Source organism: Pan troglodytes, chromosome 15, assembly GCF_028858775.2.
Source record: "Pan troglodytes isolate AG18354 chromosome 15, NHGRI_mPanTro3-v2.0_pri, whole genome shotgun sequence".
Lineage (NCBI taxonomy): Eukaryota > Metazoa > Chordata > Mammalia > Primates > Hominidae > Pan > Pan troglodytes.
Window position 1 is genome coordinate 87,799,115 of NC_072413.2, and position 26,395 is coordinate 87,825,509.

General features: G+C 41.2%; 1 protein-coding gene across 4 annotated transcripts in view; it reads right to left on the reverse strand.

Moving 5' to 3' along the window:
• Positions 1-3,685: 3,685 nt before the first annotated feature.
• The window catches only part of EFCAB11 (EF-hand calcium binding domain 11), a 156,995-nt gene continuing 134,285 nt past the window's right edge, over positions 3,686-26,395 (reverse strand). For 3 of the 4 annotated variants that reach the window (XR_008539071.2, XM_063793064.1, XM_009428282.4), the window contains one exon: positions 3,686-3,885. Coding sequence is in view for 2 of the 4 variants with exons in the window: in XM_063793064.1 (XP_063649134.1) it covers positions 3,804-3,885 (82 nt within the window). In the remaining 2 variants the exon portion in view is untranslated. The remainder of the gene's footprint in view (positions 3,886-26,395) is intronic. The other variant, XM_009428284.3, reaches the window with a different exon arrangement.

Genomic DNA, 26,395 nt, shown 5'->3' on the forward strand with positions numbered 1-26,395 from the left:
TGCCACTCACTCCTGAGTCAGACCCACTTACTCAGCCCCTCAGAGGGGCACTGCTCTCTCTCACTTATGCCCACTCTTGGTGTTTCCCAAGAGAAGAGATTGAGTTGGTCAACAGACGTCCACCCTTGGGCCACTCAACTGAAATCAGATCAACAAAGTCATTCTGCACAGACAGTAGCATGTGGACTGGGGACAAAGACAGGGACTAGGACCTGGAAGTGAGAAGCTGGGGAAAAAGCTTATGGGATGAGGATTTGGATTGGGCCCAGGGCAAGTGAAAAGAAGGGGAAGGTGACATGAGTGGCTTCTCATTCTCTCTTTCTGTATTCACCCTGAGAGCCTGGATCCTCCTAAGTAGCAAATCCGAGGAGCACTCTCCCTCCTAGACTACAGTTTACAGCTAGACAGACATACGGTTTTCTTCTAAGAAAGAAAATGGGATGTCTGCTCAGATCTTACAAACTTCCCCTCTCTGCGACCAGCCGTGGGTATACCTGGGCCAGTGCCCAGTGGCCATGTCCATACCCCCTGGGTGAACCAGAGTTGATTGCTCCAAGGGGCCAGAGCCTCTATGTGGGGTCTCTAGACTTGGAACTGGATGAATCGTGAGCCAATTCCTTTTCAGGATACTGTGAGGCTGTCCGTGACTACGGGAGAGAGGCAGAGTCTGAAGGTGCTTGTATGGTTGGTTCTTGTTATCCTGGAAACCCACTGCACCACTGCTGTCTCTATGTTAGTTCTATCAGATAGCCCAGTGTTTTCCAGTACATTCTCTTGCAGTCTAAGCTAGTTTGGGTGGTTTTCCGTCATTGAGACAAAAAAGAGCCTTGACTAGTCCAGGGTCAAGGGAGTTGCCCAACAGCTATCCCCAACTTGGCCTCTTGCCTGCCGCATCAACTGTAGGAAATGACCCCTCCCTTTCCCTTGTCATGTTTCCTGGGAGAAATGAGGTCCGAATAGTGACTGCAATAGGAGGTTATGGCTTTCTGGAAATTCTGAATAATGTCACTTTGTTCATGTATTACTCCAATTTTGATATTTTAAAAAATCTGAAGTATGCATCATTTATGTTCTGAGATCAGGAATCAACAACTCAATTATTCAACTTATGATGAAAATACTTGCTGAACAAAACTCTACCCAAAATCAGAAAGGAACAATTCATCAACTTTTCATCAACTGGAACAATTCGTACATAAACACAAAAGCTACTCAATGATACCATTGATCCACTTTGTATTTGAAATAAGATTTTATTTTTACTTGATTTTCAATGTTTTCTTCATTTTAGATAAAGTTTAGTTTAACAGGTTTTGAATAAGACTTTATTTTTTAAATGAATTTTTAATTTTAGAATAGTTTTAGATTTATAGAAAAATTGTGAAAATAGTAGAGGGTTCCCATATACCTCACCCAGTTTCGCCTACTATTAACATTATATATGAGTAGGATACATTTGTTACAATTAATGAACCAATAGTGATACATTATTATTAGCTAAAGTCCATGCTTGATTTGTTTCTACTTAATGTCTTTTTTTTTTTTTTTTTTTTTTTGAGAGGGAGTCTCGCTCTGTCGCCCAGACTGGAGTGCAGTGGCACCATTTCAGCTCACTGCAAGCTCTGCCTCCCAGGTTCATGCTATTCTCCTGCCTCAGCCTCCCGAGCAGCTGGGACTACAGGCACCTGCCACCACGCCCAGCTAATCTTTTTTTGTTTTTTGTATTTTTAGTAGAGACGGGGTTTCACCGTGTTAGCCAGGATGGTCTCGATCTCCCGACCTCGTGATCCGCCCGCTTCGGCCTCCCGAAGTGCTGGGATTACAGGCATGAGTCACCGTGCCCGGCCAATGTTTATTTTTTATTCCGTGATCTCATCCAGGATACCAAATGACATTTAGTTGTCACATCTTGTTAGGCTCCTCTTATTTGACAGTTTAAAACTTTATTTTTATTGGCCAGGCATGGTGGCTCACGCCTGTAATCCCAGCACTTTGGGAGGCCGAGGCAGACGGATCACTTGAGGTCAGGAGTTCAAGACCAGCCTGGCCAACATGGTGAAACCCCTTCTCTACTAAAAATTAGCCGGGTGTGGCGGTACACACCTGTAAACCCAGATACTCAGGAGGCTAAGGCAGGAGAATCACTTGATCCCGGGAGGCGGAAGTTGCAGTGAGCCGAGATCGCGCACTGTACTCCAGCTTAGGTGACAAAGTGAGACTCTGTCTCAAAAAAACCCGCAAACGTTTATTTTTATTAAGGTTATCTGCTAATAATTTGTATGATAATGACGCTTAATGTTTCCATATTACAAATTTACAATTTTACTTGACCTTTAAATTTTAACACTTAAAAAGTGAATTATATTAAAAGTTCTTTGACTAATGTTCATGTTATGCATTCCGTACACTTATAAATAAGAGTACTGATACCAGTATTTTGGAATTACCTTCACTAAATGCTGAGTGTCCAGCATTGCTGTTCTTGCTCCAGTATAGCAGTTACTGGAGCCCAGCAGGACAGGCAAGGCATGGGGAACGTGAACACACATGGCTAAGTGTCTGGGTGCAGGACATGACTGCTAGAAACCAGGGGGTATGGAGCAGAGGGCAGCTGAGCAGCTCAAGGCTTGCTTCTCTGCAGTGAGACTCCCAAGCCTAGGCCATCCTAAAGGGTTCTGCAAACATGTCTCTTGCCCCCAGTACCCTCATCACTCTGTTCTTCCTCTGTATATAGCCCGAGAGGGCTTGCTCGTGTTAGCCCAAGCCGATTTCTTTGTCTTGCACAGACAGTGCCCTGGGACCACTTTACAGTGATGATTTGGACTCAGGGACATTATCTTAGAGAAGTCTTTATATGTTTTTTTTTAATTGAAAGTGTTTTTTTAGAGACAGGGTCTTGCTCTGTCATCCAGGCTGGAATGCAACAGTGCAATCATGGCTCACTGAAGCTTCAAACCCCTGGGCTCAAATGATCCTTCCACCTCAGCCTCCCAAGTAGCTGGGACTACAGGTACACACCACTAAATCCAGATAATTTTTTATTATTAATTTTTTGGTAGGGATGGGGTCTCGGTATGTTGCCCAGGCTAGTCTCCAATTCCTAGGCTCAAGTGATCCTCCTGCTTTGGCCTCCCAAAGTGCTGGGATTGTAGGCACGAGCCTATCTTAGAGAAGTCTTAAGCCTATGCTTCCCAAGGCCTGGCTCATTGCTTGGAACATAGTAAGTATTCTGTATGTGTAGGTGCTATTATTTGTTCAACCAATGTTGAGCAAATGAAGGAAACTGGCACCATTGGCAGGAAAAGTCTGCTCCTCTGCAGATATTAGGAGATGATGAGATTCAGGGTGGGATGGTGAGGACAATGAAGTGAGTGAGTGGAGCACCGTGGCCTGCAGTGTGGAGAGGGTAGGGGGCAAGAAGAGTGAGGAGGAGGAGGACCACCAGTGCCATCCCTAGCCCCAGCTCTAGCAATGGCGGCCTGACTCAGGGCTGCTGGCCACACAGAAGGAGACCCCCGGCAGCAACCATCTCTAGGATTCTGAGATGCAAGTCCATCATCAGCATGCAAAAATTATGATTAAAAATTTAGTCAATTACTTATTGCATGCCTGTGCCAAAATATCTCCCGTAACCCATATATGTGTGTGTATGTATACATATGCACCTACTATGTACCCACAAAAATTAAAAATTTTTAAATGTTTAATCACAAGTCTGTAGCATGACATCATTAGTAGAGTAGAGTCTGCTGACATAACAATCTATTGATCTCCCCAGAGTTACCAAAAGTAGTTCACAATAGTTAGGCTTCCTTCTGTCCATAGTTCAGGGCATATTCAAAGTCTCTAAAGCTGACATGACCATCTGAGTCTCGATCTACTTCCCTGGAAAATGAAACAAAAAGTCATTTACACATTATTCTCGTTAACACCTATGCACCGAGAGCACATTAGAATCTTTATTTATTTGCATGTCTGTGTGAGACAGGAACCTATTTTATCTACTTGAAGGCTGAGATTGATGCCTGTTTTTTCATTGATAATAAAGGTTTGCAGGAAAGAAAGGGTATTTATTAAAACTTACAGAAATAATATATTCCACATATTTAAAGAGATGAAGCCAAATACACAGATTATATAAGAAAAAAAGAAACGGCTCTTTCTAATTATCTTACACGTCTTTCTGTGATATGTCAAAAACATATGCAGGCCAGATGCAGTGGCTCATACCTGTAATCCCAGCACTTTGGGAGGCCAAGGTGGGTGGATCACCTGAGGTCAGGAGTTCCAGACCAGCCTGGCCAACATGGTGAAACCTCGTCTCTACTAAAAATACAAAAAATTAGCCAGGCATGGTGGTGGGCCCCTGTAATCCCAGCTACTTGGGAGGCTGAGGCAGGAGAATCACTTGAACCCAGGAGGCAGAGGTTGCAGTGAGCCGAGATCACGCCACTGTACTCCAGCCTGGGTGACAGAGCAAGACTCCATCCCAATTAAGAAAAAAAAAAGTGTGTTTGAAAGCATAACTGATGAGTAGTGGTCCCAACTCCTCTTTGGGGGCATTCTAAAACAATGCCTTACAAGTAGCTTCTGCAGTTGATGCCAATTATATTTTGTTCAAACATCAAATTCGTATCAACCATGACATAGGACTTTTTAAAGCAAAGACTGGCCCAAGCAAAAGAGCCACTAATCACTGTAATAGTTTTAAAGCAGGCTTTTAAAATCTTGAACTCTAAAATAAACTTTCTGAATATTTCATGCCAAAGTCTCTGAAGTCTATAATGGTTCTGGATAGAGTGATGATCATTTTTCATTCTTTTGAAGTAGAGAAAAATCCCTACTTCTCTGCCCCAGGGCAAAACCATGTTGCAGTGTGTTCATATAAAATGACTGCAGACTGTAGAGGCCATTATTCTTGTTACTTCTTTTGGTAAAATATACATGATGATTTCATGCTACACAGGACCGAAAGCATAGTGTCAGATATCTTCTAAGGGATTAGAAATAATCAGTATCACGTTACTAACTACAGAATATAAATCATCCCTTTTATTAAATTAGATCATTGAGGATTCTTAATATTGCCTAAGTATTTTTTCCCAAGGAATTGGATTAGATAAACGGCCTTTTTTCTTTCCACTCTGAACTGGTATGGTTGAACTATAAATCTCAGAGGGTGAGTTAAGTGAATAACCTAGAAAAATAATGTTTAGAATAAACTGCTTCTGATAATATTTTGTGTGTGTGCGAGTGTGCTTATTCACTTATTGAGATGCTGAATGCTTGTAGAGAAGCAAATCCCTTTGCCTGACCTTCTCAGTAAACGACCTCATTGTTATTGTATTAACTTTTTGTTTTTTGAGATGGAGTCTCACTCTGTCACCCAGGCTGGAGTGCAGCGGTGTGATCGTGGCTCACTGCGACCTCCGCCTCTCCGGCTCAAGCAATCTTCCCACCTCAGCCTCCTGAGTAGCTAAGACTACAGGCACACAGTACCACGCCTGGCTAATTTTTGTATTTTTTTGGTAAAGATGGGGTTTCACTATGTTGGCCAGGCTGGTCTCGAACTCCTGAGCTCAAGCCATCCCCCTGCCTCAGCCTCCCAAAGTGCTGGGATTATAGGCATGAGCCATTGTGCCCCGCCTGTTATTGTATTAACTCCTAATTTTTCTTGCTGCCTTTGCTAGAGCTTTCCATCATAAAATGAGTATAGTATAACCAAACACTGTTAAAACTGGAAAGTTTATTCATAACGTGTGGGGTGGCATTTTATTCACATAATGAATGGCAGGGCATCATCATTTTAAATTTATATTTCAAATGAGACATGCTGAAATACTTAATGTCTTTTGACTTTTCGTCCTCATCACATATATACAAGCAGGTCTGGTCATCTCACGGAGAGTGCAGAGGAAATTCAAGTTCAGAGCTATCATTTTTTTTTTTTTTTTTTTTTTTTTTTTTTTTTGAGACGGAGTCTCGCTCTGTCGCCCAGGCTGGAGTGCAATGGCGCGATCTCGGCTCACTGCAAGCTCCGCCTCCCGGGTTCACGCCATTCTCCTGCCTCAGCCTCCCGAGTAGCTGGGACTACAGGCGCCCGCTACCACGCCCGGCTAATTTTTTGTATTTTTAGTAGAGACAGGGTTTCACCGTGTTAGCCAGGATGGTCTCGATCTCCTGACCTCGTGATCCGCCCGCCTCGGCCTCCCAAAGTGCTGGGATTACAGGCGTGAGCCACCGCGCCCGGCCCAGAGCTATCATTTTAAAAGCTAACAAATACTGTTTTTCATTGCAGACAGAATTGTTCTGAAGAAGGAAGGTCTCATAGCACCCACACTTAAATCACTGTGACAGAGAAGATGTACCGTGGGTAGAATTAGTGACTGGCTGAGGAGAGGAAGGAAATGTCATCAGGTTAAAAAGCCCTCTTGTTTCTGTTACAGCATTCAACCCTAACGTGAGTTTGCTCTAGTTCTGAAACTAGAATGCATTGTTTTGGTGTCATCAACAAACCCTCAGCACTAAAAAATTCAGCACCTCCCACCCCCCAACCCTGACTCGAAAGAAACTTTAGGAGGGCAAGACCTTTGTCTTGTTTGCTGCTGTGGCCCCACTTCTTGCCCCACAGCAGAGGATGAATGTCGAATGAATGAATTTGTGGAACAAATGAATCTGAGGAAACAGCTGATAATATTATAGAAAATCTATTACCTCCCAGGAGGTACTAGGGAATTAAAGAAAGAAACTATCACTTCATTGTTTTACCGAGTCTAAAAACGCTTGTGGCTGGGCGTGGTGGCTCATGCCTGTAATCCCAGCACTTTGGGAGGCCCAGGCGGGTGGATCACCTGAGGTCAGGAGTTCGAGACTAGCCTGGCCAATGTGGTGAAACCCAATCTCTACTAAAAATACAATAATTAGCCAGGTGTGGTGGCAGGTGCCTGTAATCCCAGCTACTTGGGAGGCTGAGGCAGAAGAATTGCTTGAACCCGGGAGGCAGAGGTTGCAGTGAGCCAAGATCGGGCCACTGCACTCCAGCCTGGGCGAAAAGAGCAAAACTCAATCTCGTAAACAAACAAACAAACAAACGCACGCCTGAGAAACACCTTAGACCCATCATTCAGGGACCCGTAAGTAAGTCGATTATGGTTTCCATGCTCAACCACATTTTGCAAAACATAGACTAGGTACAGAGGAGACCACATGAGAGACAAGCTGTGGAAAATGAGGCTCAAAACATGGGGCAGTGGAGCGAGGGAACCCCCTGAATGTCAGGCTGAACAATTTAGAGTTAAGAAGCAGGAAATTGTGAACCAATGCAGAACACTGGGTACACATGGTCTAACCCATAGTCAAAGACCACCCACTTCAATCCAGTTAAGCAGCTCCCCTTTTACCAGACACAGGGACGTAGGTATAGACACATATACAGACTATCTCAGAAATGGCTTTTCAAAGGAATTAAAGTTTATGCAGATGTAAAAGAGGAGAATTAACTAACAACAACTGCTTCTAGAAATGTAGGCCCAATGAAATTAAAGGCTTTTTTGGTGTGTTTGTTTTTGAGATGCAAAAGGGAGACCTGGAATTGATTTTGGGAGTAGAGACTCAAGAGAGCAGAACTGGGCTGGGTGCGGTGGCTCACACCTGTAATCCCAGCACTTTGGGAAGCTGAGGTGGGTGGATCACTTGAGGTCAGGAGTTCGAGACCAGCCTGGCCAACATGGTGAAACCCCATCTCTATTAAAAAGGCAAAAATTAGACAGGCGTGGTGGCATGTGCCTGTAATCCCAGCTACTCGGGAGGCTGAGGCAGGAGAATCGCTTGAGCCTGGGAGACGGAGGCTGCAGTGAGCTGAGTTCACACTCCAGACTGGGTGACAGAGCCAGATCCCATCTCAAAAAAGAAAAAAAAAAAAAAAAAGAGAGAAGTACTGCTCTGTATTACTTGGTATGAACAATTTAGGGCCATCTGGGAGGAAGGAGATGACAAGCCAAGACAAGAGAGGGTACAGGCACAGGGAGATGCCATATAAGAACAGTCATGAAATTCCCCAATGATGCGATGATCAAAAGTCCTTCAATTAACTGTTACGTTTCCTATGTACTTCCAAACTGTTTGTATTACCTGTTCTAACCTCTCCCCTATCTTCACCAAGGGGATTGCCAGGCACACACACACTGTGGGGGATGGTGACTTTGGGGTGTCAGTGTTGAGTCAGGGGCTGAAGATTGAGTCAGGAGATGAGCTCTGTCTGAACGTGCAGCAGAGAGCAGGAAAAGCAAGAAGGGAAAGGCAGGATGATCCATCCACTGAATTCTCTCAGAGAAATGAGAACTCAGAGCCATAAGCCTGCTAGGAATTTGCAAGAATCTTGGGAAGTGCTTCATAATCCCCCAGGTGTAGAATGGAGGTTCCAGGCAATACTCTATGGACTTCAAAGTACAGGAAGACCTCAGATGACACAGGATACATTCCAAATTTGCAGAACTAGACTCGGTCCATTCAGTTGAATTCCAACAGTTTTCAAATTTGTTAAAGTACAAATATTTTGATTCATTGTATTAAAAAGTGGTTATAGGCCAGGTGCGGTGGTGCACACCTGTAATCCCAGCATTTTGGGAGGCCGCGGCAGGTGGATCACTGGAGGTCAGGAGTTCAAGACCAGCCTGGGCAACATGGTGAAACCCCGTCTCTGCTAAAAATACAAAAATTAGCCGGGCATGGTGACGCACACCTATAATCCCAGCTACTGGGGAGGCTGAGGCAGAAGAACTGGTTGAACCCAGGAGCTGGAGGTTGCAGTGACTGAGATCGCGCCACTGCACTCCAGCCTGGGAGACAGAGCAAGACTCCATCTCAAAACAAAGAAACAAACAAACAAACAAACAAAACCAAATAGTGGTTATAATTACTTTCATCAGCATGAACTTTAGCATTTTTCTCTCTCACATCCAGATTTTTTACACAAGATTCTAATTGCTCTTTTTGGTGGCGCTATGTGGGCTTCAACAGCCCAGGCTGGATGCTTCCCTGACCCAGAGCTAAGAGGTCTCAACCCTGAAGGAGCCAGGGTTTTACACTGGGAATCTTTTATTAAGATTAATAAAAGGGTGGGAACGTATTGCTCTAATACATTCTGAAAGAAAACCTAGGGTTTTTTAAATTTAAAAAATGTCAATAATTGGCTGGGTGCGGTGGCTCAAGCCTGTAATCCCAGCACTTTGGGAGGCCGAGGCGGGCAGATCATGAGGTCAGGAGTTTGAGACCAGCCTGACCAACATAGTGAAACCCCGTTTCTACTAAAAATACAAAAAATTAGTTAGGCATGGTGGTGGGTGCCTGTAATCCCAGCTACTCAGGAGGCTGAGGCAGAAGAATTGCTTGAATCCAGGAGGCAGAGGTTGCAGGTAGCTGAGATCGCACTACTGCACTCCAGCCCAGGCGATAGTGCGAGACTCTGTCTCAAAAAAAAAAAAAAAAAAAGTAAATAGTCAATGTTTCTCACAAGGAGTAAATGTTTCTTGTATGAAAATGTTGACATCATAACAATTTCTTAGAATGTTCTGAAAGTGGTTATTTCTTGGAAAATCATTTTTCTTGTAAAATTATTTTTCTTGTAAAATTATTCAGGAGTACCCCATGTCTAAGTCTCCAAAGCCAGGCTTCAGACTAGAGTACTTGCTTTTACCCAAGTTACTTAAAAAAAAAAAAAGAAAGAAAGAAAAAGAAAATGGTTTAAATTTTATTACATTGAAACGATGGAATCTTTTCTATTAAAATGACATAAAGACTATGAAAGTGATATTTTTAAGTGGGAGCAAGAATACAGAATGGTATCGCATCATCATTGCAATGTTTTTGTTTTTTAATTTTAATTTTAATTAATTAATTTATTTATTTAGAGACAGAGTCTTGCTCTGTCACTCAGGCTGGAGTGCAATGGTATGATCTCGGCTCACTGCAACCTCTGCCTCCCAGAATCAAGTGATTCTCCTGCCTCAGCCTCCCGAGTAGCTGGGATTACAGGCATGCGCCACCAAGTCCGGCTAATTTTTTGTAGTTTTAGTAGAGACGGGGTTTCGCCATGCTGACCAGGCTGGTCTCAAACTCCTGACCTCAAATGATCCGCCTGCCTTGGCCTCCCATAGTGCTGGGATTATAGGCGTGAGCCACTGCGGTCGGCCCCATAATTGCAATTTTATAAACATTTATATTCTTTTGGGCAGAAGCTGAAGGTTATATGCTATGCAGAAACTTGTCTTATGAAGATGGTAGGGTTTTGGGTAATTCTGTCTTAAGATATTCCTTAATATTACTTATATCTTTTTCAACTGAAAAAATATTTTCTTTCAATTTAATCTGAATTTTCCAAACAATTGGCCTTATTTCAAATCGTATAAATCCACAACAGCTAGTGCTGGGCTTCTCAACGTCAGCACAATTGATATTTTGGACCAGACAATGCTCTGATATAGCAGAGAGGGGGCTGTCCTGGGCATTGCAGGACGTTTAGCAGCATCCCTGGTCTCTAGATGTTGGTAGGACCCTCTCCCACCCCTCATGCCCAATCGTGACAGCCAAAAATGTCTCCAGAAATTGCCAAGTGTCCCTTGGGGGACACAATCACCCCAGTTGACAACCATTGAGCCAGAGGAATCACAGTTTAAGGCAATCCTTTTGAACATTCCAGCTAAATCTACACTTACTAATATAATTGCTTTAAAGACTTTTTCTTTAAAAAAAAAAATGATTTCAGGGTCAGCTGAGGCACATGTTTCTCAGATCATGCAGATGATTGTCCCAACACTCTAAGGTTTTGAAATGAGCCCAGAGAAGACCCCACTGGAGAGGCAAACTCTTGCTGGTGGTAACAGGGCGTGTGCCAGACATATCTGTGTTCCCAACAAACGCACTGACAGATAGTAATTATTTTGAGTCACTGTGATAATCACATGAGATTTTGAAAGTTGATGCCATATTTGATGCACCTGAAATGTGAATGAGAAATTTAATGTGGAGGCCAAGATTTAAGTGAGAAAAGTTTTCTTAGTGGAATTTTTGGGGTGGGGGAAAAGGGAGAGAGCAGCTTTTTCTCTTTGATTCTTTATGGAATAATTTAAACCAAAGTCAAAACTGCCACTACATTAGGGACAAAGCTGTCATACTGACTGAACAGTGAAAGTAAAAATTACCCTCCAAGCAAGGAGCCCCTGCTGGGGATGAGAGGACCCGCCAATTGAAGATGTAATGATGACAGCCTCTCCCGCAAGCAGCCTTCTCTTCTGAGGAGCCCGCTGCTTCTTCCCACTGGCGTGCTTGCCTCTTTGTTGATGAGAGTCCTGCAGGGCTCTACAGCAATTCAGCTGGTAATGTGTTTATTAATTTTACCTTTTTAAAGACATGTGTTAAGAAAAGCCATTCAGATACACAGGAAAGACTAAAGAGATATGCAGATGATTTCTGGTCTTTTCTAGGCTCCAACATGACTTTGGCAGATGCGCTGCATTCTCTTCGGTGTGTACTGGGGTCCCTTTGTGCCCGTCCCACGCTATGCAACCTTCTTTGACTCCAGCCATTGCTGGGAAAGCCTCGCCCGAGCCAGTAACAGTATCTTTTGCTGTTTGGGACTGCTCTGACACCTGGGGTGGCACCCCCTACCCCCCAAACGTGGAAGCATGAAAAGGAGTGTTAAGGCCTTCTTCATGCACAGAGCAGGTAGAACCCCTTGACCAGTTTACACTCCAGCTCACTCTGCTCTTCTCCCTTTCCTTCATTGTGCACAGCTCCAGTCTCAGGCTGGTAATTAACGCTTAAAAGCCTGTGCACGAATTATTGAATCAATGTACCAAAGGAGCACAGGACTGTTGTGAAGACTGCATCCTTATGGCAGGAAAAGGCTGTGGCAATACCAAGCCTCACCTCTGCATCCCAGATGTCCACATGTGGGTAGAACAGAGCAGGTGGCACCCCTTCACCAATGCACAGAGCATTGGTCAAGCACTCCTTGACCAATGAGGCATGAGGACCAGGGGATAATGGCGTCTGCTTTGGTGCTTTACATAGACAACTCTGAGGTCATTCTCTTGGCTCATCAGAGGTTCCGGTGGGATCAAGCTCCAATCGCTCATAGTAGTAATGAGCTTGGTGACAGACACTTGCACTCCCTCATTCTCCGTTTCACAACAACCTGTACACAAGGCCTCATCAGGCTCTGCTTTCAAGAAGAACCCAGGTTAAGACACAATGGAAAGTTTATTTTGAGAGATGAAACTTCACACAGAGCATTTAAATTGCCATCAGCAATAGCACGTCATATCAGATTCTCATTCAAGTAAAATATATCTCACTACTTGAAAGAGATCAGACTATTCCTCTATTTGCAAAATGCTTTTTTTGGGAGGAAATTAAATATTGCCTTTAAGAAGAGCTCTGAAGTTTGAAGTTCCAAGCAATTAAAATGCCAGAGTTAACCAGAAAAAAACACTGCAGCAGTCTTCTTTTTACTGTCTAATATACATGTCTTATTAATAAATATTTAGTCCATTAATAGTAAATAGTATTATTGGACTTTAAGTGCTCCTTCAGAGTGAGGACAAGGTATCCCTGAATATAAGATTCTTACAGGGTCCTTTTGGATGCAGGGGTATAGTTATCATCTGTTCATAAGCAAGTGGTGGACCTGGCTGTTTAGGATGAACGGTGAAGGGTAAGAGAATGTCCAGATCAGGCCAGGAATAAAGAACGACATAAGCCAGGCAAAACGGTGGCTCCATTAGCACTCGGCTCAGCCTACTAGCCTAACAATTCCATGGACATTGTTTGCGTCTTCCCCAACTTCCATCTTACCTGCTCTGTCCATGTAGCAGCTGTGTGATTGTGGGGGAACAGACCCCCACCCCAAGCTCTAGAAGTGGGATCTCACTGGCCTTAACCAATGACTGTAATTCCACTCTCCTTACCACAGTGACTGGCTCAAGGATTGACTGGCTTAAGCCAGTTAACACATGTCATTCCTCCCCTGGCTACTACTGATTGGTAAAGAATTGGTACAAACATAATGAAGTCTAGGAATTTTGTTTGCAAGTTGAGAAGCTCTTTCAATGTGGACATCTGAGATGCAGAGGTGAGGCTTGCTATTCCAACAGCCTTTTCCTACCATAAGGGTGCAATTTCCACAACAGTTCTATGCTCCAATGGTACATTGATTCGATAATTTGTGCACAGGCTTTTAAGTGTTAATTACCAGCTTGAGACTGGAGCTATATACAATGAGGGAAAGAGTCAGAGAACAGCACAGTGAGCTGGAGCCTAAACAAACCATGCCTGAAGCCTCCCCTATGTCAAGACTCTTAGTCACTGACCCAGTAAATTCCCTGTGTTGTTTAAGGCAGTCTGAAATGGATTTTCTGCTACTTGGAAATGAAAGCATCCTGACATACAAAGGATTCTGTCTGAAATCTTTTCCAAACCTTGCAGTATTTGGAACTTGATGGACAGACAGCAGATACTCAATGAACATAGTATTTTTGAAATGATTATTCCATTTTAAAGAAACCATAAATAATTTAGATTTCTCCTCGGATGCTAGCTCAAGATTCTGGATTATTCTCCTCAGCTCTGCAATCTAAAGACGCAACTTGCTTGCTGTATCCAACAGAAAGTTCTGTTTATGGTGCCTTAATTGTGATTCTTAATGCACTGAAGAGGCTATTGAGGGAACTAATATATATTTTCCCTAACAAGTGACGGAATAAATTCTCCAGTCCAAGAAAAAAGGAAAAATGGATGTAAAATACAGTCACAGCTTACCAAAGTGACTAACCATAAATAACGACTCACTTTTTCCTATTTACTAAATTTTAAGAATGAGGAATCTCATTGACAGCTAGACATATTTTGAAAGGAAGAAAATATAATTTCAGTATGTCATTTCGGATTATTGACTACTTGTAGACATGTGGATAAATGCAATCAACATATAGCCCAAGGCCCTGGGCTATATTTCCAGGAAATAATTTGATATTCCTTCTCTATCAAGTGCTTTAACAGAGCTGCTAATAAACAGGGATATGATTGTGTTTCTAACTTTGATTCTCTGGAAGAGAAATGACAATGTAAGAAAACAGCACAGATCAGACAGTTTTCAGGATAAAGTACAAAAGTCAAAGTGAACATCTTTGAACTAATCATAACAAATCTGTTTCCTACACTTCTGAGTCACTAAGATCTTCCATTCTTCCCCCCATGCCGTAAATATGCAACTACCACAGGCCCACTCTGAATATGGCAGGGAGACAGTGTGGTCCAGCAGAAACCCCCCAGGAGCGAGCTCTCTGCTCAGCTAGGCTGCTGCCAAGCCCTGGGCAAGTTTCTCAACTGCTATGACTTTGAAGCTCCTCACTTGTCAAGCTGAATGGCTAGGCTAGATGATTGCTAAGATTTGGTTCAGTTCTCAATTTTGATGAATCTAAGCCAGATCTTAGTTATACAACTAGTATCTTTGTATGCAGAAAATTGGAAAATGTAACCCAACTCCTGTTAGCCATGTTTAGCCTTTTAAAAAAAAGTAGTTTGGACCTTTGACCCCGTGGACATTTATAAGGAAACATAAGCATATATAAATATAAAGAAAAAAGATCCTACCATCAACAATATGAAATATGAATGGAGATAAAGCCATTTCTATTTCAAATATATAATCACTTCAGCTGAGATACCCAGTATCATCTTGAACTTGATTATGAGATAAAAGAAATGGGACAGAGATGGCAATCATTTAATCTCTTAAGAACAGCTATTCTGAAGAGCTTTTCACTCTATGCTCAATAGATTTCTAGCAGGTTATGATCTGGCTAGAAAGAAAGCATAATGATGAAGAAAATTATGTTTTCAATAACACAGGCTTTTTACAGTACAAGTCCTTCCACAAAGGAGGCAATAAAATGAACTCTGACCACTTTAACAGATGGCATAATGGCTCAGTGCACAGATGTGGCCTCTCTGAAAGCAACAAGTTCATCTCCTTGACTGGAGGTTTAGGAATGAGCTGAACTTTCAAGTGTAATGTAGGAAAGATTACATATTTCCATACAAGAAAGCTGAGCATTAGTGGGTTCAGAAGCTTGGAGAGATGGACTAAAAGAATAAGGCTTAATGAGTTTCATTTTGCTAATGCAACCAATAGAGTTGAAGTTGAAATGTGAACTATAAATATCAAGCCATTTGTAAATGCCCTCCTAATCACATTGTTAGCCATTGTTTAGACGGAAGCTTGCCTTTTAAAAAGCATGCTTCCTCAGAGTCAGAAAATACCAGTTGTCAAATAATGCTTATTTTCTTTAATAGTATAATATTTTGAGTGGGATATATTTTTAATAATACGTGATAGAAGGACTGTAGAGTTTTTTGTTTACTTTCTTTGGGAAATTTGATAAATCAAAAGTTTATCTGGGAAAATAAATATGCCATAAAATGCAAAATATTTTTAAAAACAATGTTATCAAAACAAAAGATAAATCCTCAATTCGGTAATTAAAAGAGTATGATTATTACTCAGGAATCAATAAGAATAATGTCCAGAAATATGTATATATAGGAATTCTGCAAAAATCAAATGAGGCAATTCAAACGAGTGGGGATGGAATAGGTTGGCAGGAAAAGAAGCCGGGATAATTGGCTATCCATCTGGGGATGGGTGGAGTTTGACTCCATGGTAGAGCCTGCTTTGTGTTCAACAAAATTTACTTCCCTCTCTTCCGGGGAACATAGCTAGACTACATTTCCCAGCCTCCCTTGCAATGAGATGCAACCGGGAGTCCTGGCAATGAATGTTAATAATATAATGATATAGGAACAAAGACTAGCCATTGCTCCATCTAATTAAAAGCGTAATATTTCAAAGGCCTGTATAGGACCTTATAATCACCCTAGGGGCTGTGACATGGCCAGATCCTGAAGGATATTCTCATACAGTGTTAGCAAATACTCACCAGTAAGTGAGTAATTTACTCTATAGATCTTGGTTATAGAAAAATTACTTTAAAATTCTGTGAAGATAGATTTTTTTTCCATTAAATGAGAGTGCAGGAACTTATATAAAAATCAAGATTTGCTTTTAACAGCTTGTACTTTAGTTTTCAATGATCCATTTGGGAAAATAAGATTTTACATCTCAGCCCATTTCTCACTGATGCGATGTGCATCACTGAGCCACTAGGAAATTTGGCCTTAGTTCAGCATGACTATAATAAATTATTTATGTTTTCATTTACAACATGCTCCTAGCATTTAAAACCTCTGGGTCTGTGGACAATAATACATGACATAAAAAATGAATAACATTTGATAATGAAACAATTCCCTCAAATTATCAAAAGCACTCTATTAATGGAGTCCACTCACAATAAAAAAGTCACACCAAATGGAATGACCAAAAGGGCTTTTAACAAGAGAATTTCAGTCTAAAGAGATAAAGGTTCAGAGGGCCATATACAAGCATTTAGAAAATTATGAAATGCATGAGGAGTGTGAATATGGGCAAATCAATCAAATCCTAGGATTAAAACTCAGGGACTCCAAGTGAAAGTTCAGAGGGGACATTTGAGGACTCAAACCTGGAAGTGCTTCTTCAGCTAACAGTTAGAATTTGTTTTCTATCCCTGCATTAATTCTCAAAGTTGGTATGGAGATGGGAGAAGAAAAAGGAACATAAGGAACATACCGTGAGGGAGGTCTTACAAATTGCATATGACATCCTCATTCCCCGACCCTGTCCACCTCTCTCCCTCTGCCCAGCACTAAGCATTACTCCCAAGACAGGTGACCGTTGTGCTGAAACTGGTGTGCCATTTGCCTTAGTGAGTTGGGGAGGCAAAAAGTCCTCAGAGGTTTCAGGCCAGGAACAGACACTGGCCACGAGGGATTTCAATAATGCGTAAATCACTGAGGGACATTAGGATGTTGGGGAGCTCTCCCTACCCTTGGGAAGAAACTGCTCTCCCATAAATTGCCACACTAATACCAATTTCAGGGATTCAAATTACTGGCCCAATCCAGCAAGACATTTTCTGCCCATTATCTAGTTTCTCCTGCCTCCAGGCAGGGCCACATCATTGATTACGGAGCATTTCAGCCACTAAAAAAGATCACGCTCATCATTAAAGACATTAAGTGTTGATCTGTGCTGGCTAAGTGACTTAAAAGGTTCGTGCCCTTCTAGTAACAACTCAAAGAGGCTATTTCAGGATATTTATTAAACAAATTAAGTATTTACATTATGCTCAAGCACAGAGGCACAGTCACCGAGTGCAGAAGTGTAAGAAGACAAAACCAAGAGAATTTATGTTGGAGAGAACTCGGCATTTTTAGTTCTTAGAAGTGGGGGCCGGGGAACCTCCAAATGTCTGAGAAAGAGAATGAATTGGGCAGGGAAAGGGTTCTACCTCCCTCCCCCCGTCAATGGCGTCCCAATGACCACCTCTTCAAAAGAGGATAAACAGTGATTAAAGACAGCAGAGACAATTTAGAAAATCTCCTTCAAGGCCTAAAGACTAAAGGAAACAGGTATATTAACCCTACAATTTTCCCCCACAATTTAAAATTTTAGGACCCTAATGATGATGACCCAGATTTTAGAAGTATTTTCTGTAGCCTATGGTACACACTATGGTGAAGGAACCCATGTTTTCTTGAATACAGCTGCAGCCCATGAATGCTGGACCATCAATATGACTGTGATTAGTGTTCCTCCTCACCTGCCTATGAACTTGCAGTGGGCGGAGGCCACCTATATCGTGTTCACTGTGCTGTTCCCAGTATTTGGCACAGTGTCTGGCACACAGTGGTGTTCAATAAGTATCGGCTGAACATACGAGCATGTGAGTGGGAGAGTTCGGAGATGGGAGAAAGAACTCACCACCCTATGATCTTACACCAATTGCTGTGAAAATGTTGGCACTTTTCCTTCCGTCAGCATAAGAACATTTGGATCCTGCTATTTAAATGTAAAACAGATGTTTCTCCCCATTGTTATAGTCTTTATAATTTTCATTTTTAATGGCCATATGCAATTTTATCAAATGGACTTATAATAAATTATTTTTTGTTGGACTTTGGAGCCAATCCAGTCTTTTCACTTTTATAAATGTATCACTGAACACGTTGAGTAACTATGCAGAGGTGGGTGGATCACCTGAGGTCAGGAGTTTGAGACTAGCCTGGCCAACATGGTAAAACCCCATCTCTACTAAAAATACAAAAATTAGCCAGGTATGGTGGCGGGCACCTGTAATCCCAGCTACTTAGGAGGCTGAGGCAGGAGAATCACTTGAACTCGACAGGCAAAGGTTGCAGTGAGCTGAGATCACGCCACTGCACTCCAGCCTGGGTGACAAAGTGAGACTCCGTCTCAAAAAAAAAAAAAAAAAAAAAAAGAAATGGATTCCTGAGTCCAGTTACTCATTCACCAGGCAAACACTAAGAGCCCACTATGGTCCACGCACAGTAGGTTCTGAAGATACATGGGTGAGCAGAAAAGACAAGAGTCCCTTTGAGCTTTTATCCAATCCTGGGAGAGAATTCTATAAGCAAAATTAAATAATTCTATTAATACAAGCAAAATAATATTACCAGTGTACTAAGTGCCCTGAAGGAGTGACAGAAGGTTCTAGGAGAGGGTGGGACATAGGGGCGAGAACTGGGCAGCAGGTCAGGGAAGCAGGACCTGGCTGAAATCTGAGAAGCATGGAGCTAATAAGAGAGGTGCAGGTGGGGAAGAGTTCTCCAAGCAGAGGGAACAGCATGTGCAAGGTCCTTGTGGCAGGACAGAGCAAGGTACATTCAAGGAACTGAAAGAAGGCAAATGTAACCAGGCACAGAGTGAGGATGAGCATGGAGCCAAATGAGGCTCTGGGGTGCATGGGCTGGAACTATTCAGGTCCTGGAAGTCTACGTAAGGACCTTGGTCGTGATGCAAAGAGCGATGGAAGTCATCAAAGTGCTTCAAGAAGGGGGCCGACGTGCTTGATATAAATTTTGGAAGTTTATCTTTGCTTAATAACACCCCGCCCCAAAGGTATCCATGTGCTATCCCCAGCACCTGTGAATATGTTGTATTATGTGGGGAAGGAAAATTAGGGTTGCAGACAGAATTAAGGTTGCTGACTCTAACATGGGGGAGATTATCCTAGGTTATCAAGGTGGGGCCAATGTAATCTTAGGGGACTTTAAAAGCAGGAGAGGGCGTACAAGAATCAGAGGAGCCAGAGGGATGTGAAGATGCTAAACTGCCAGCTTTGTTGATGGAGAAAAAGCCATGAACCAAGGAAGGCAGGGGCCTCTGGAAGCTGGAAACAGTAGACATGGCTTCTCCCCTTGAGCCTCCAGCAGGAATGTGGCCCCGCTGACACCTGGATTTTAGCCCAATGATGGCCATTTTGGATTTTGGCCTCCAGAAATGTAAGATGATAAATTTGTGTTGTTTAAAGCCACCAAGTCGGTGGCAACTTGTTATTGTGGCAATAGGAATCTAATACAAAGGAGATGATCATGAATTTAGTTTCGGATATTTAAGTTTTACAAGTCTTTGACACAAAGAACATGGACATTGGAAGTATTATTCATCTACAGCCACTCTCTTAATGAGTAATATGATCTTTATTTTACCTTTCGTGTCTTCAGTGTTATCATATATAAAAAGAAAATAGATTTAAGGTTGGTTCCAGTTCTAAATCTCTGAGCTTATAAGCCTGGAAAGGAACAAATATGCTTTTCACTTAGATTTCTGTCAGAATTGGCAATCAGTGGGGAAAAAGTGATATTAAAAATAGTGATCTAAACTAAAGGGGGAAAAGATTCCATTTTAAAAAAGTACCCAAAATATGAAATAACTAGAAATACCTTAATAAGAAATGTGTTGAATTTATATAAAGAAAACTACAGAATTCCTTCGAGACATATAAAAGGATATTTGAAAATGTGCAGGGACAAGCCACGTGTGTATTCCTGGATGGGAAGACTGAACATTGTAAAGATGCCAGATCCTTCCCAATTAATTTATAGGCTGAATGCAATTTTCATCAAAACCCCAAAGGGAGTTCTTGGAACTTCACAAAAATGATTTTACCATTCATCTGGAAAATAAACAGGCAAGAAGAGCTGAGAACAAATTCGACAACAAGAAACACCAGGTTTTAGAACATATTGTCAGAACTAGGGGCGGAAAGGTGTGTCCCTGGAGTAAGAATAAGCTGACCAAGGGAATAGGATAAATGTCCTGGAAAGGTCACCTCGTATGTAAAAGGAATCAGTACGGCACAAAGTGATAAAGGCATTATATATAAATGAGGATTACTTAACAAAGGATCATGGAAAAACTGGCTATTTAGAAACAAAAATGCTTAGATCATCACCCCATGCTATATACCAAAATAAGTTCCAAATTCGTTAACATGTTAGATTGTCCTAAAATTCAAACCAACCAAGAATATGGAAGCAGATATTAATCTGGTCTCTAGACAAGGAAAATTTTCTTAGTACAAAAGCAATTGAAGAAATTGTGAAGGAAAAGATCAGAGATTTGAATACATGAAAACTTAAAATCTTTGCACATCAAAAATTATAATAAAAGAAAACAATAAGCTGGAAAAACAGTTGTAATAAAAATAGAAACAAGTAAATGTTTTCACTATAGAAGAGAAAATGGGCAAATGGTATGAATAGATAATTCACAGAAAAGAGAACAGAAAAGGCTAATAAACATGTAAAAATGTTCAAAGTTATTAGCAATTGGAGAAATAAAACAAAAAAATAAGATACTCTTTCCACCTATTAGATTCGTAAACATTTGAAAAATAATACTCGGTCATTGGTGAGAACAGGACGAGAAGGGCATATACAGTGAGGGGAGCAGAATTTGTTTATTAGGCAATTGGGTAAGAAGAACCAGGAGCTGTAAAAATGATAAAATAACTTCATACTCTCTGATACGATACCTTGATATCTAGGAACAACTCCTAAGAAGATAAAAGTGAAGACAAATTTGTTTATTGTAGGGTTATTTATAAAGGAAAATGGCAAAATGATTGAAAAGCATGGGATATAAAACTCACACTCATCTTAACAAAAACAGAGAGAAACAGGGAAGAATCAATACCAAAATATTAATGATAATTATCTTTGGTTTGGTATGAATATGGTTGTTTGGTTTGTTTTTTTGTTCTGTTTTGTTTTGTTTTTCTTTCTTCAGATCTTTCTCTATTTCCAACATATTCTATGAGGAGCATTTGTTACTTCAGCCAGATCTCCTCCCAACCATCCACCTCCCACCCCCTGCCCCACCTTCTACCCTCCACCCCCTATAAAATGCCTATGTGCTCAGCACACAACCACCTCTCTATTTTGTGAGTTTCCCATTGCGTGCAGCTGATAGCTGAGGGAAAATTCATGTTTGATAAAATCATTTTGTGAGTGACGGCCAACCAAGGAAAACCATTTCACACTTAGAGAGTTTACATAATGTGAGTTTATAAGAAAGGAATGAAAGAAAAGATGTTACGGGCAGAACTTTTAGAGAAACAACCGTGCTTGACTCTGCGGAGAAGGAATGCAGTTCCAGGGCGCCCGGTGTCTGCGCGCATTCCTCGGCTGCTGCTCTCTTTCAGTGACTACATGGTCTGACTATTTGACTCGTTTGACACTCTTTAGTAATAAATATATCCCCATATGGAAGTTTTACTGAAAATAGCTCCCTGGGGGGAGAAAAAAAAAACTAACCTTTTTTTTTTTTTTCCACTTTGAATCGAACCACAGGTATAAAATAACTCTGAACTTGGTGTTCAGAGCTACAACCTCTAGAGCACTGTACAGAACAAATGTCCTGAAGTGAGAACTTTTCATGTCTTCTTTTCTTCCCCCTTTGCTTTTCTGTCCCTCGCTGAAGGGATCTGTGGTGAGGGCTTCAGACCTGCCGCCTGCCAGCAACACACGGTCTGGTCCGCTGGGAGAAAGGGCTCTACTGCCCTGCCCACCATGCTTCCAGAGTCCAGGCCTCTCCCCAGAACAACAACACGTAGTCATTTTTCCTTCAAGGGACTTTAAAAATCACCCAGCAGGCCGGGAGCGGTGGCTCATGCCTGTAATCCCAGCACTTTGGGAGGGCGAGGCGGGCAGATCACCTGAGGCTGGGAGTTCGAGAGCAGCCTGACCAACATGGAGAAATGCCGTCTCTACTAAAAATACAAAATTAGCCTGGCGTGGTGGTGCATGCCTGTAATCCCAGCTGCTCGGGAGGCTGAGGCAGGAGAATCGCTTGAACCTGGGAGGTGGAGGTTGTGGTGAGCTGAGATCACGCCATTGCACTCCAGCCTGGGCAACAAGAGCAAAACTCCCTTTCAAAAAAAAAAAAAAAAATCACCCAGCCCCACTCTTTCATTTTACAGATGGGAAAATGGAGGCTCAGATGCACGAAGCTGCTTTCCTACCTAGCATAGCAGAGCAGGTCTCTGGATTCATGGCACAGTCCTATGCCCAGCTAATAACTCTGGGCTTTCGGAGATTTTGAGGGTGTTTGCCAAAAACCCAGGCTGGTCTCATTGGACACAGAAAGGAACGCCAATTTCTAATACACTGCCAACTCAAAGCTGTGTACACACTGCAAGCAGTACCAAGAACAAGACATTGGGACTCCCCATTTCAACTGCTTGATCATTTCCAGCTTATGTGGGAATATGGGATAAACTGTAGGATTAGGATGACTTTGGTGTGCAGTTAGCTTAAACTTTTCACAGTCACGCAGAATTAGGGGCTGAATAAGACGTGAAGATCTGTCCCTGGAATATGCGGCAATTATGACATCACAATGAACATCCTCCCCGGAGCCCTGCAGAATAGCCCAAGAGAACGTCCCCACACTTTGGGGGTGGGAAAAGAAGGCACAAAAACTTTTCAAAATATTAGTGTTTCAAAAATGTTGTCCTAAGTGTACATGTGAAAAGTTTGTTTAAGTTCTTAGTTAGGATTTCCCCCCACGGATGCTGGGTTGGGCTTAAGAAAAAAGTCTTTCACAAAACCTGATTTTAATACGTGCACTGGTATCATAATTAAAGGAATTTCATTATGAAATCCTTTTTTTTTTTCCCAAGACGGAATCTTGTTCTGTCGCCCAGGCTGGAGTGCAGTGGCACGATCTCGGCTCACTGCAACCTCCGCCTCCCAGGTTCAAGCAATTTTCCTGCCTCAGCCTCGTGAGTAGCTGGGATTACAGGCGCGCGCCACCACGCTGGCTAATTTTTGTATTTTCAGTAGAGACGGGGTTTCACCATGTTGGCCAGGATGGTCTCGAACTCCTGACCTCATAATCCACCCGCCTCAGCCTCCCAAAGTGCTGGGATTACAGGCGTGAGTCATCGCGCCCGGCCGAAATCCTTTCTAATTAGTACTATACAGATTGCTGTAAATTTGAGTTTTGGGCAATGGTGAGGAAATAACCTGATGGAAGAAAATGAGTACTTCTGGAACATCCTAAAGATTAGGGTTTTGACTCATTTCTCGGGTTCAACTGGAAAAATAAAAATTAAGAAGAAAAGAATTTTAGCATTTTTAGCATTTTTTCCTATTTTTGTGAATAATGTCATTGGTACTGTGGTAGGCATTACATTGAATCTGTAGATAGCTTTGGGTAGTACCGACATTTTCACAATATTAATCCTTCCAATCCATGAGCATGGGGTATCTATTTTTTGTGTGTCCTCTTCAATTTCGCTTATCAGTGTTTTATAGTTTTCCTTATAGAGATTTTTTATTTCTTTGGTTACATTTATTCCTAGGTATTTTATACTTTTTTTGGTAGCTATTATAAATGGAGTTGCTTCCTTGATTTCCTTTCAGTTTGTTCACTGTTGGCATATATAAATGGTACTGATTTCTGTAAGTTGTTTTTGCATCATATAACTTTACTCAATTCATTTATCAGTTCTAATAGTTTTTTGGTGGAGTCTGTAGGTTTTTCTAAATATGTTGTCAGCAAACAAGGATAATTTGACTTTTTCCTTTAGGAACATGACAAAGTACCAACATTTCCTTAAAAAGGAAGTCTTTGAAACATTAGAGCAAAAGATTAAAAATTTGTGAACTAACAGGAAAAGTAACCATAAAAGAAATATGTTCTTCTCATAATACAGTTAATTCACTCCTAGCACACTTTGCTGGCCCTCACCATTACTTGTATGTTAAAAGGCTTAAAAGGGAATTTTATAAAATAAAGCATACATTCCTAATCTTTAACTTCTGAAAACTAAACAAAGCAAAACCCTTAGTGGAGATACAGATATTAGTGGCATGTTTCCTAAAGCAAACTCAAAACAGAGATACTCTTTATTTTACATTTTATTTAGTAAACTAGAAGAGGGTCTTGCCACGGTGAAAAGGCAAGAAAAACAAAAAAGAAAAATTAATAGGAAAGAAACATCATTAATTGCTACAGCTGCGATTATGTAACCCAGAAAACTCAAAGGGCTCTACTAAGAATTTTAGAAGTAAAATAATGCAAGGATAATTATCATATAAACCATGCTCTAAAAATAATAACATTGCTTTTCAACAACAACTATCAAACTTTTTGTTTCAAAATTAGATTTCTCTTATAACAAGGAAAAAATATATCTGTATTTAATACACATTTATTGAGTACCTACTTGGTAATTAAACCAAGGTAGAATATATCAGTCCAATAATAAAAGTATAAATATTTTATAAAAGAAAAAATGAAAATAGGCAATACTTCAAGGTAATTTGTAGATTTAATACATTTCTAAATAAAATAATAATAGGATATTTTATTATGTAAAAATTCTGAAGTTCATATCAGACATTAACTGGGACAATAAGGGGCAACTTAAGAGAGATCAGAATGTATCAAAAAGCAACCCACATTAAAAGAAATAGGAGCACTGACTAACACCTGTAACCCCAGTGCTTTGGGAGGCCAAGGGGGGAGAACCACTTGAGGTCAGGAGTTCGAGACTAGCCAAAAACTGGGCAACACAGTGAGACCCTGTCTCTACAAAAAATAAAAAATAAAAAAATTAGCTAGGTATGTACCTGTAGTCCTAGCTATTCAGAAGGCTGAGATAGGAGGATCACTTGAGCCCAGGAGTTCTGGATAACAGTGAGCTATGATCGTACCACTGCATTCTAGCCTGGGTGATAGAGCTGAGACTCCTTCTTAAAAAAAAAAATTATAAATATAAACTTAGATCCTTACTTTATACCATAAAACAGAATAAATACATGGTAAAGAAAAATTTAACATACAATTTCCCAAAGGTAGACGAAAATAATAATATATTTATCCCAGGTAGGTATTTAGATTCACTATTTAAAACACACGAGAAAATTACAAGTAAAATGCAGTTGCAAGGCCAGGCGCGGTGGCTCACACTTGTAATCCCAGCACTTTGGGAGGCTGAGGCAGGTGGGTCACTTGAGGTCAGGAATTCGAGACCAGCCTGGCCAACATGGCGAAACCCCGTCTCTACTAAAAATACAAAAATCAGCCAGGTGTTGTGGAAGGTGCCTGGAGTCCCAGCTACTCAGGATGCTGTGGCAGGAGAATCACTTGAACCTGGGAGGCAGAGGTTGCAGTGAGCCAAGATCACGCCACCGTACTCCAGTCTGGGTGACAGAGTGAGACTCTGTCTCAAAATAAATAAATAAATAAATAAAAATAAAAAATTGCAGTTGGGGTAGGGAGTAAACCAAGATAAAAGGTAAATATGGATATGAAATTGTGATAAATATTATATGTAAATGTTGACATCTACAATACATGAAAAGCTCTTATAACTCTATAACAATAATTCAAAATTACCAATGGCAAATGGTTAAAAGTTACAGAAGGAAAAATATTTTAAATACCAAATTTAAGTAAATGTTCAACTTGCCAGGTAAGTGAAGTGAAATATAACCGTAATGTCGCACTTTACACTCACCAAAATAGCAAGTAAAGACAAGTGAGAAAGACCAGAGTTGGCAAGCCTCCAGGGAACAACATACTATGATTCAGTGATAGTGTTTCAAATTCTTTGGAAGACAGACAACAAGTAAGTAGAACTACAAAAGAAAGAAGCAAGAGGGAAAGAGGACGTAGGGAGAAGAAGGGAAGGAAGGAGGGAGGAAGGGAGGGAAGAAGGAAAGAAGAAAAGATTAGGTTTTTGACCCATTAATCTTATTTCTGAAAATGTATCCAAAGAAAATATATTTTAAAAATTTCTGCTCTTCAACAAACACAGGTAAGGCAATGAACAGACAAGCTACAGCCTAGAAGAAAAATCTTTGCAAAGTACATACCTGATAAAGCAATACGTAAAGAACTCTCAAAACTCAATAATAAAGC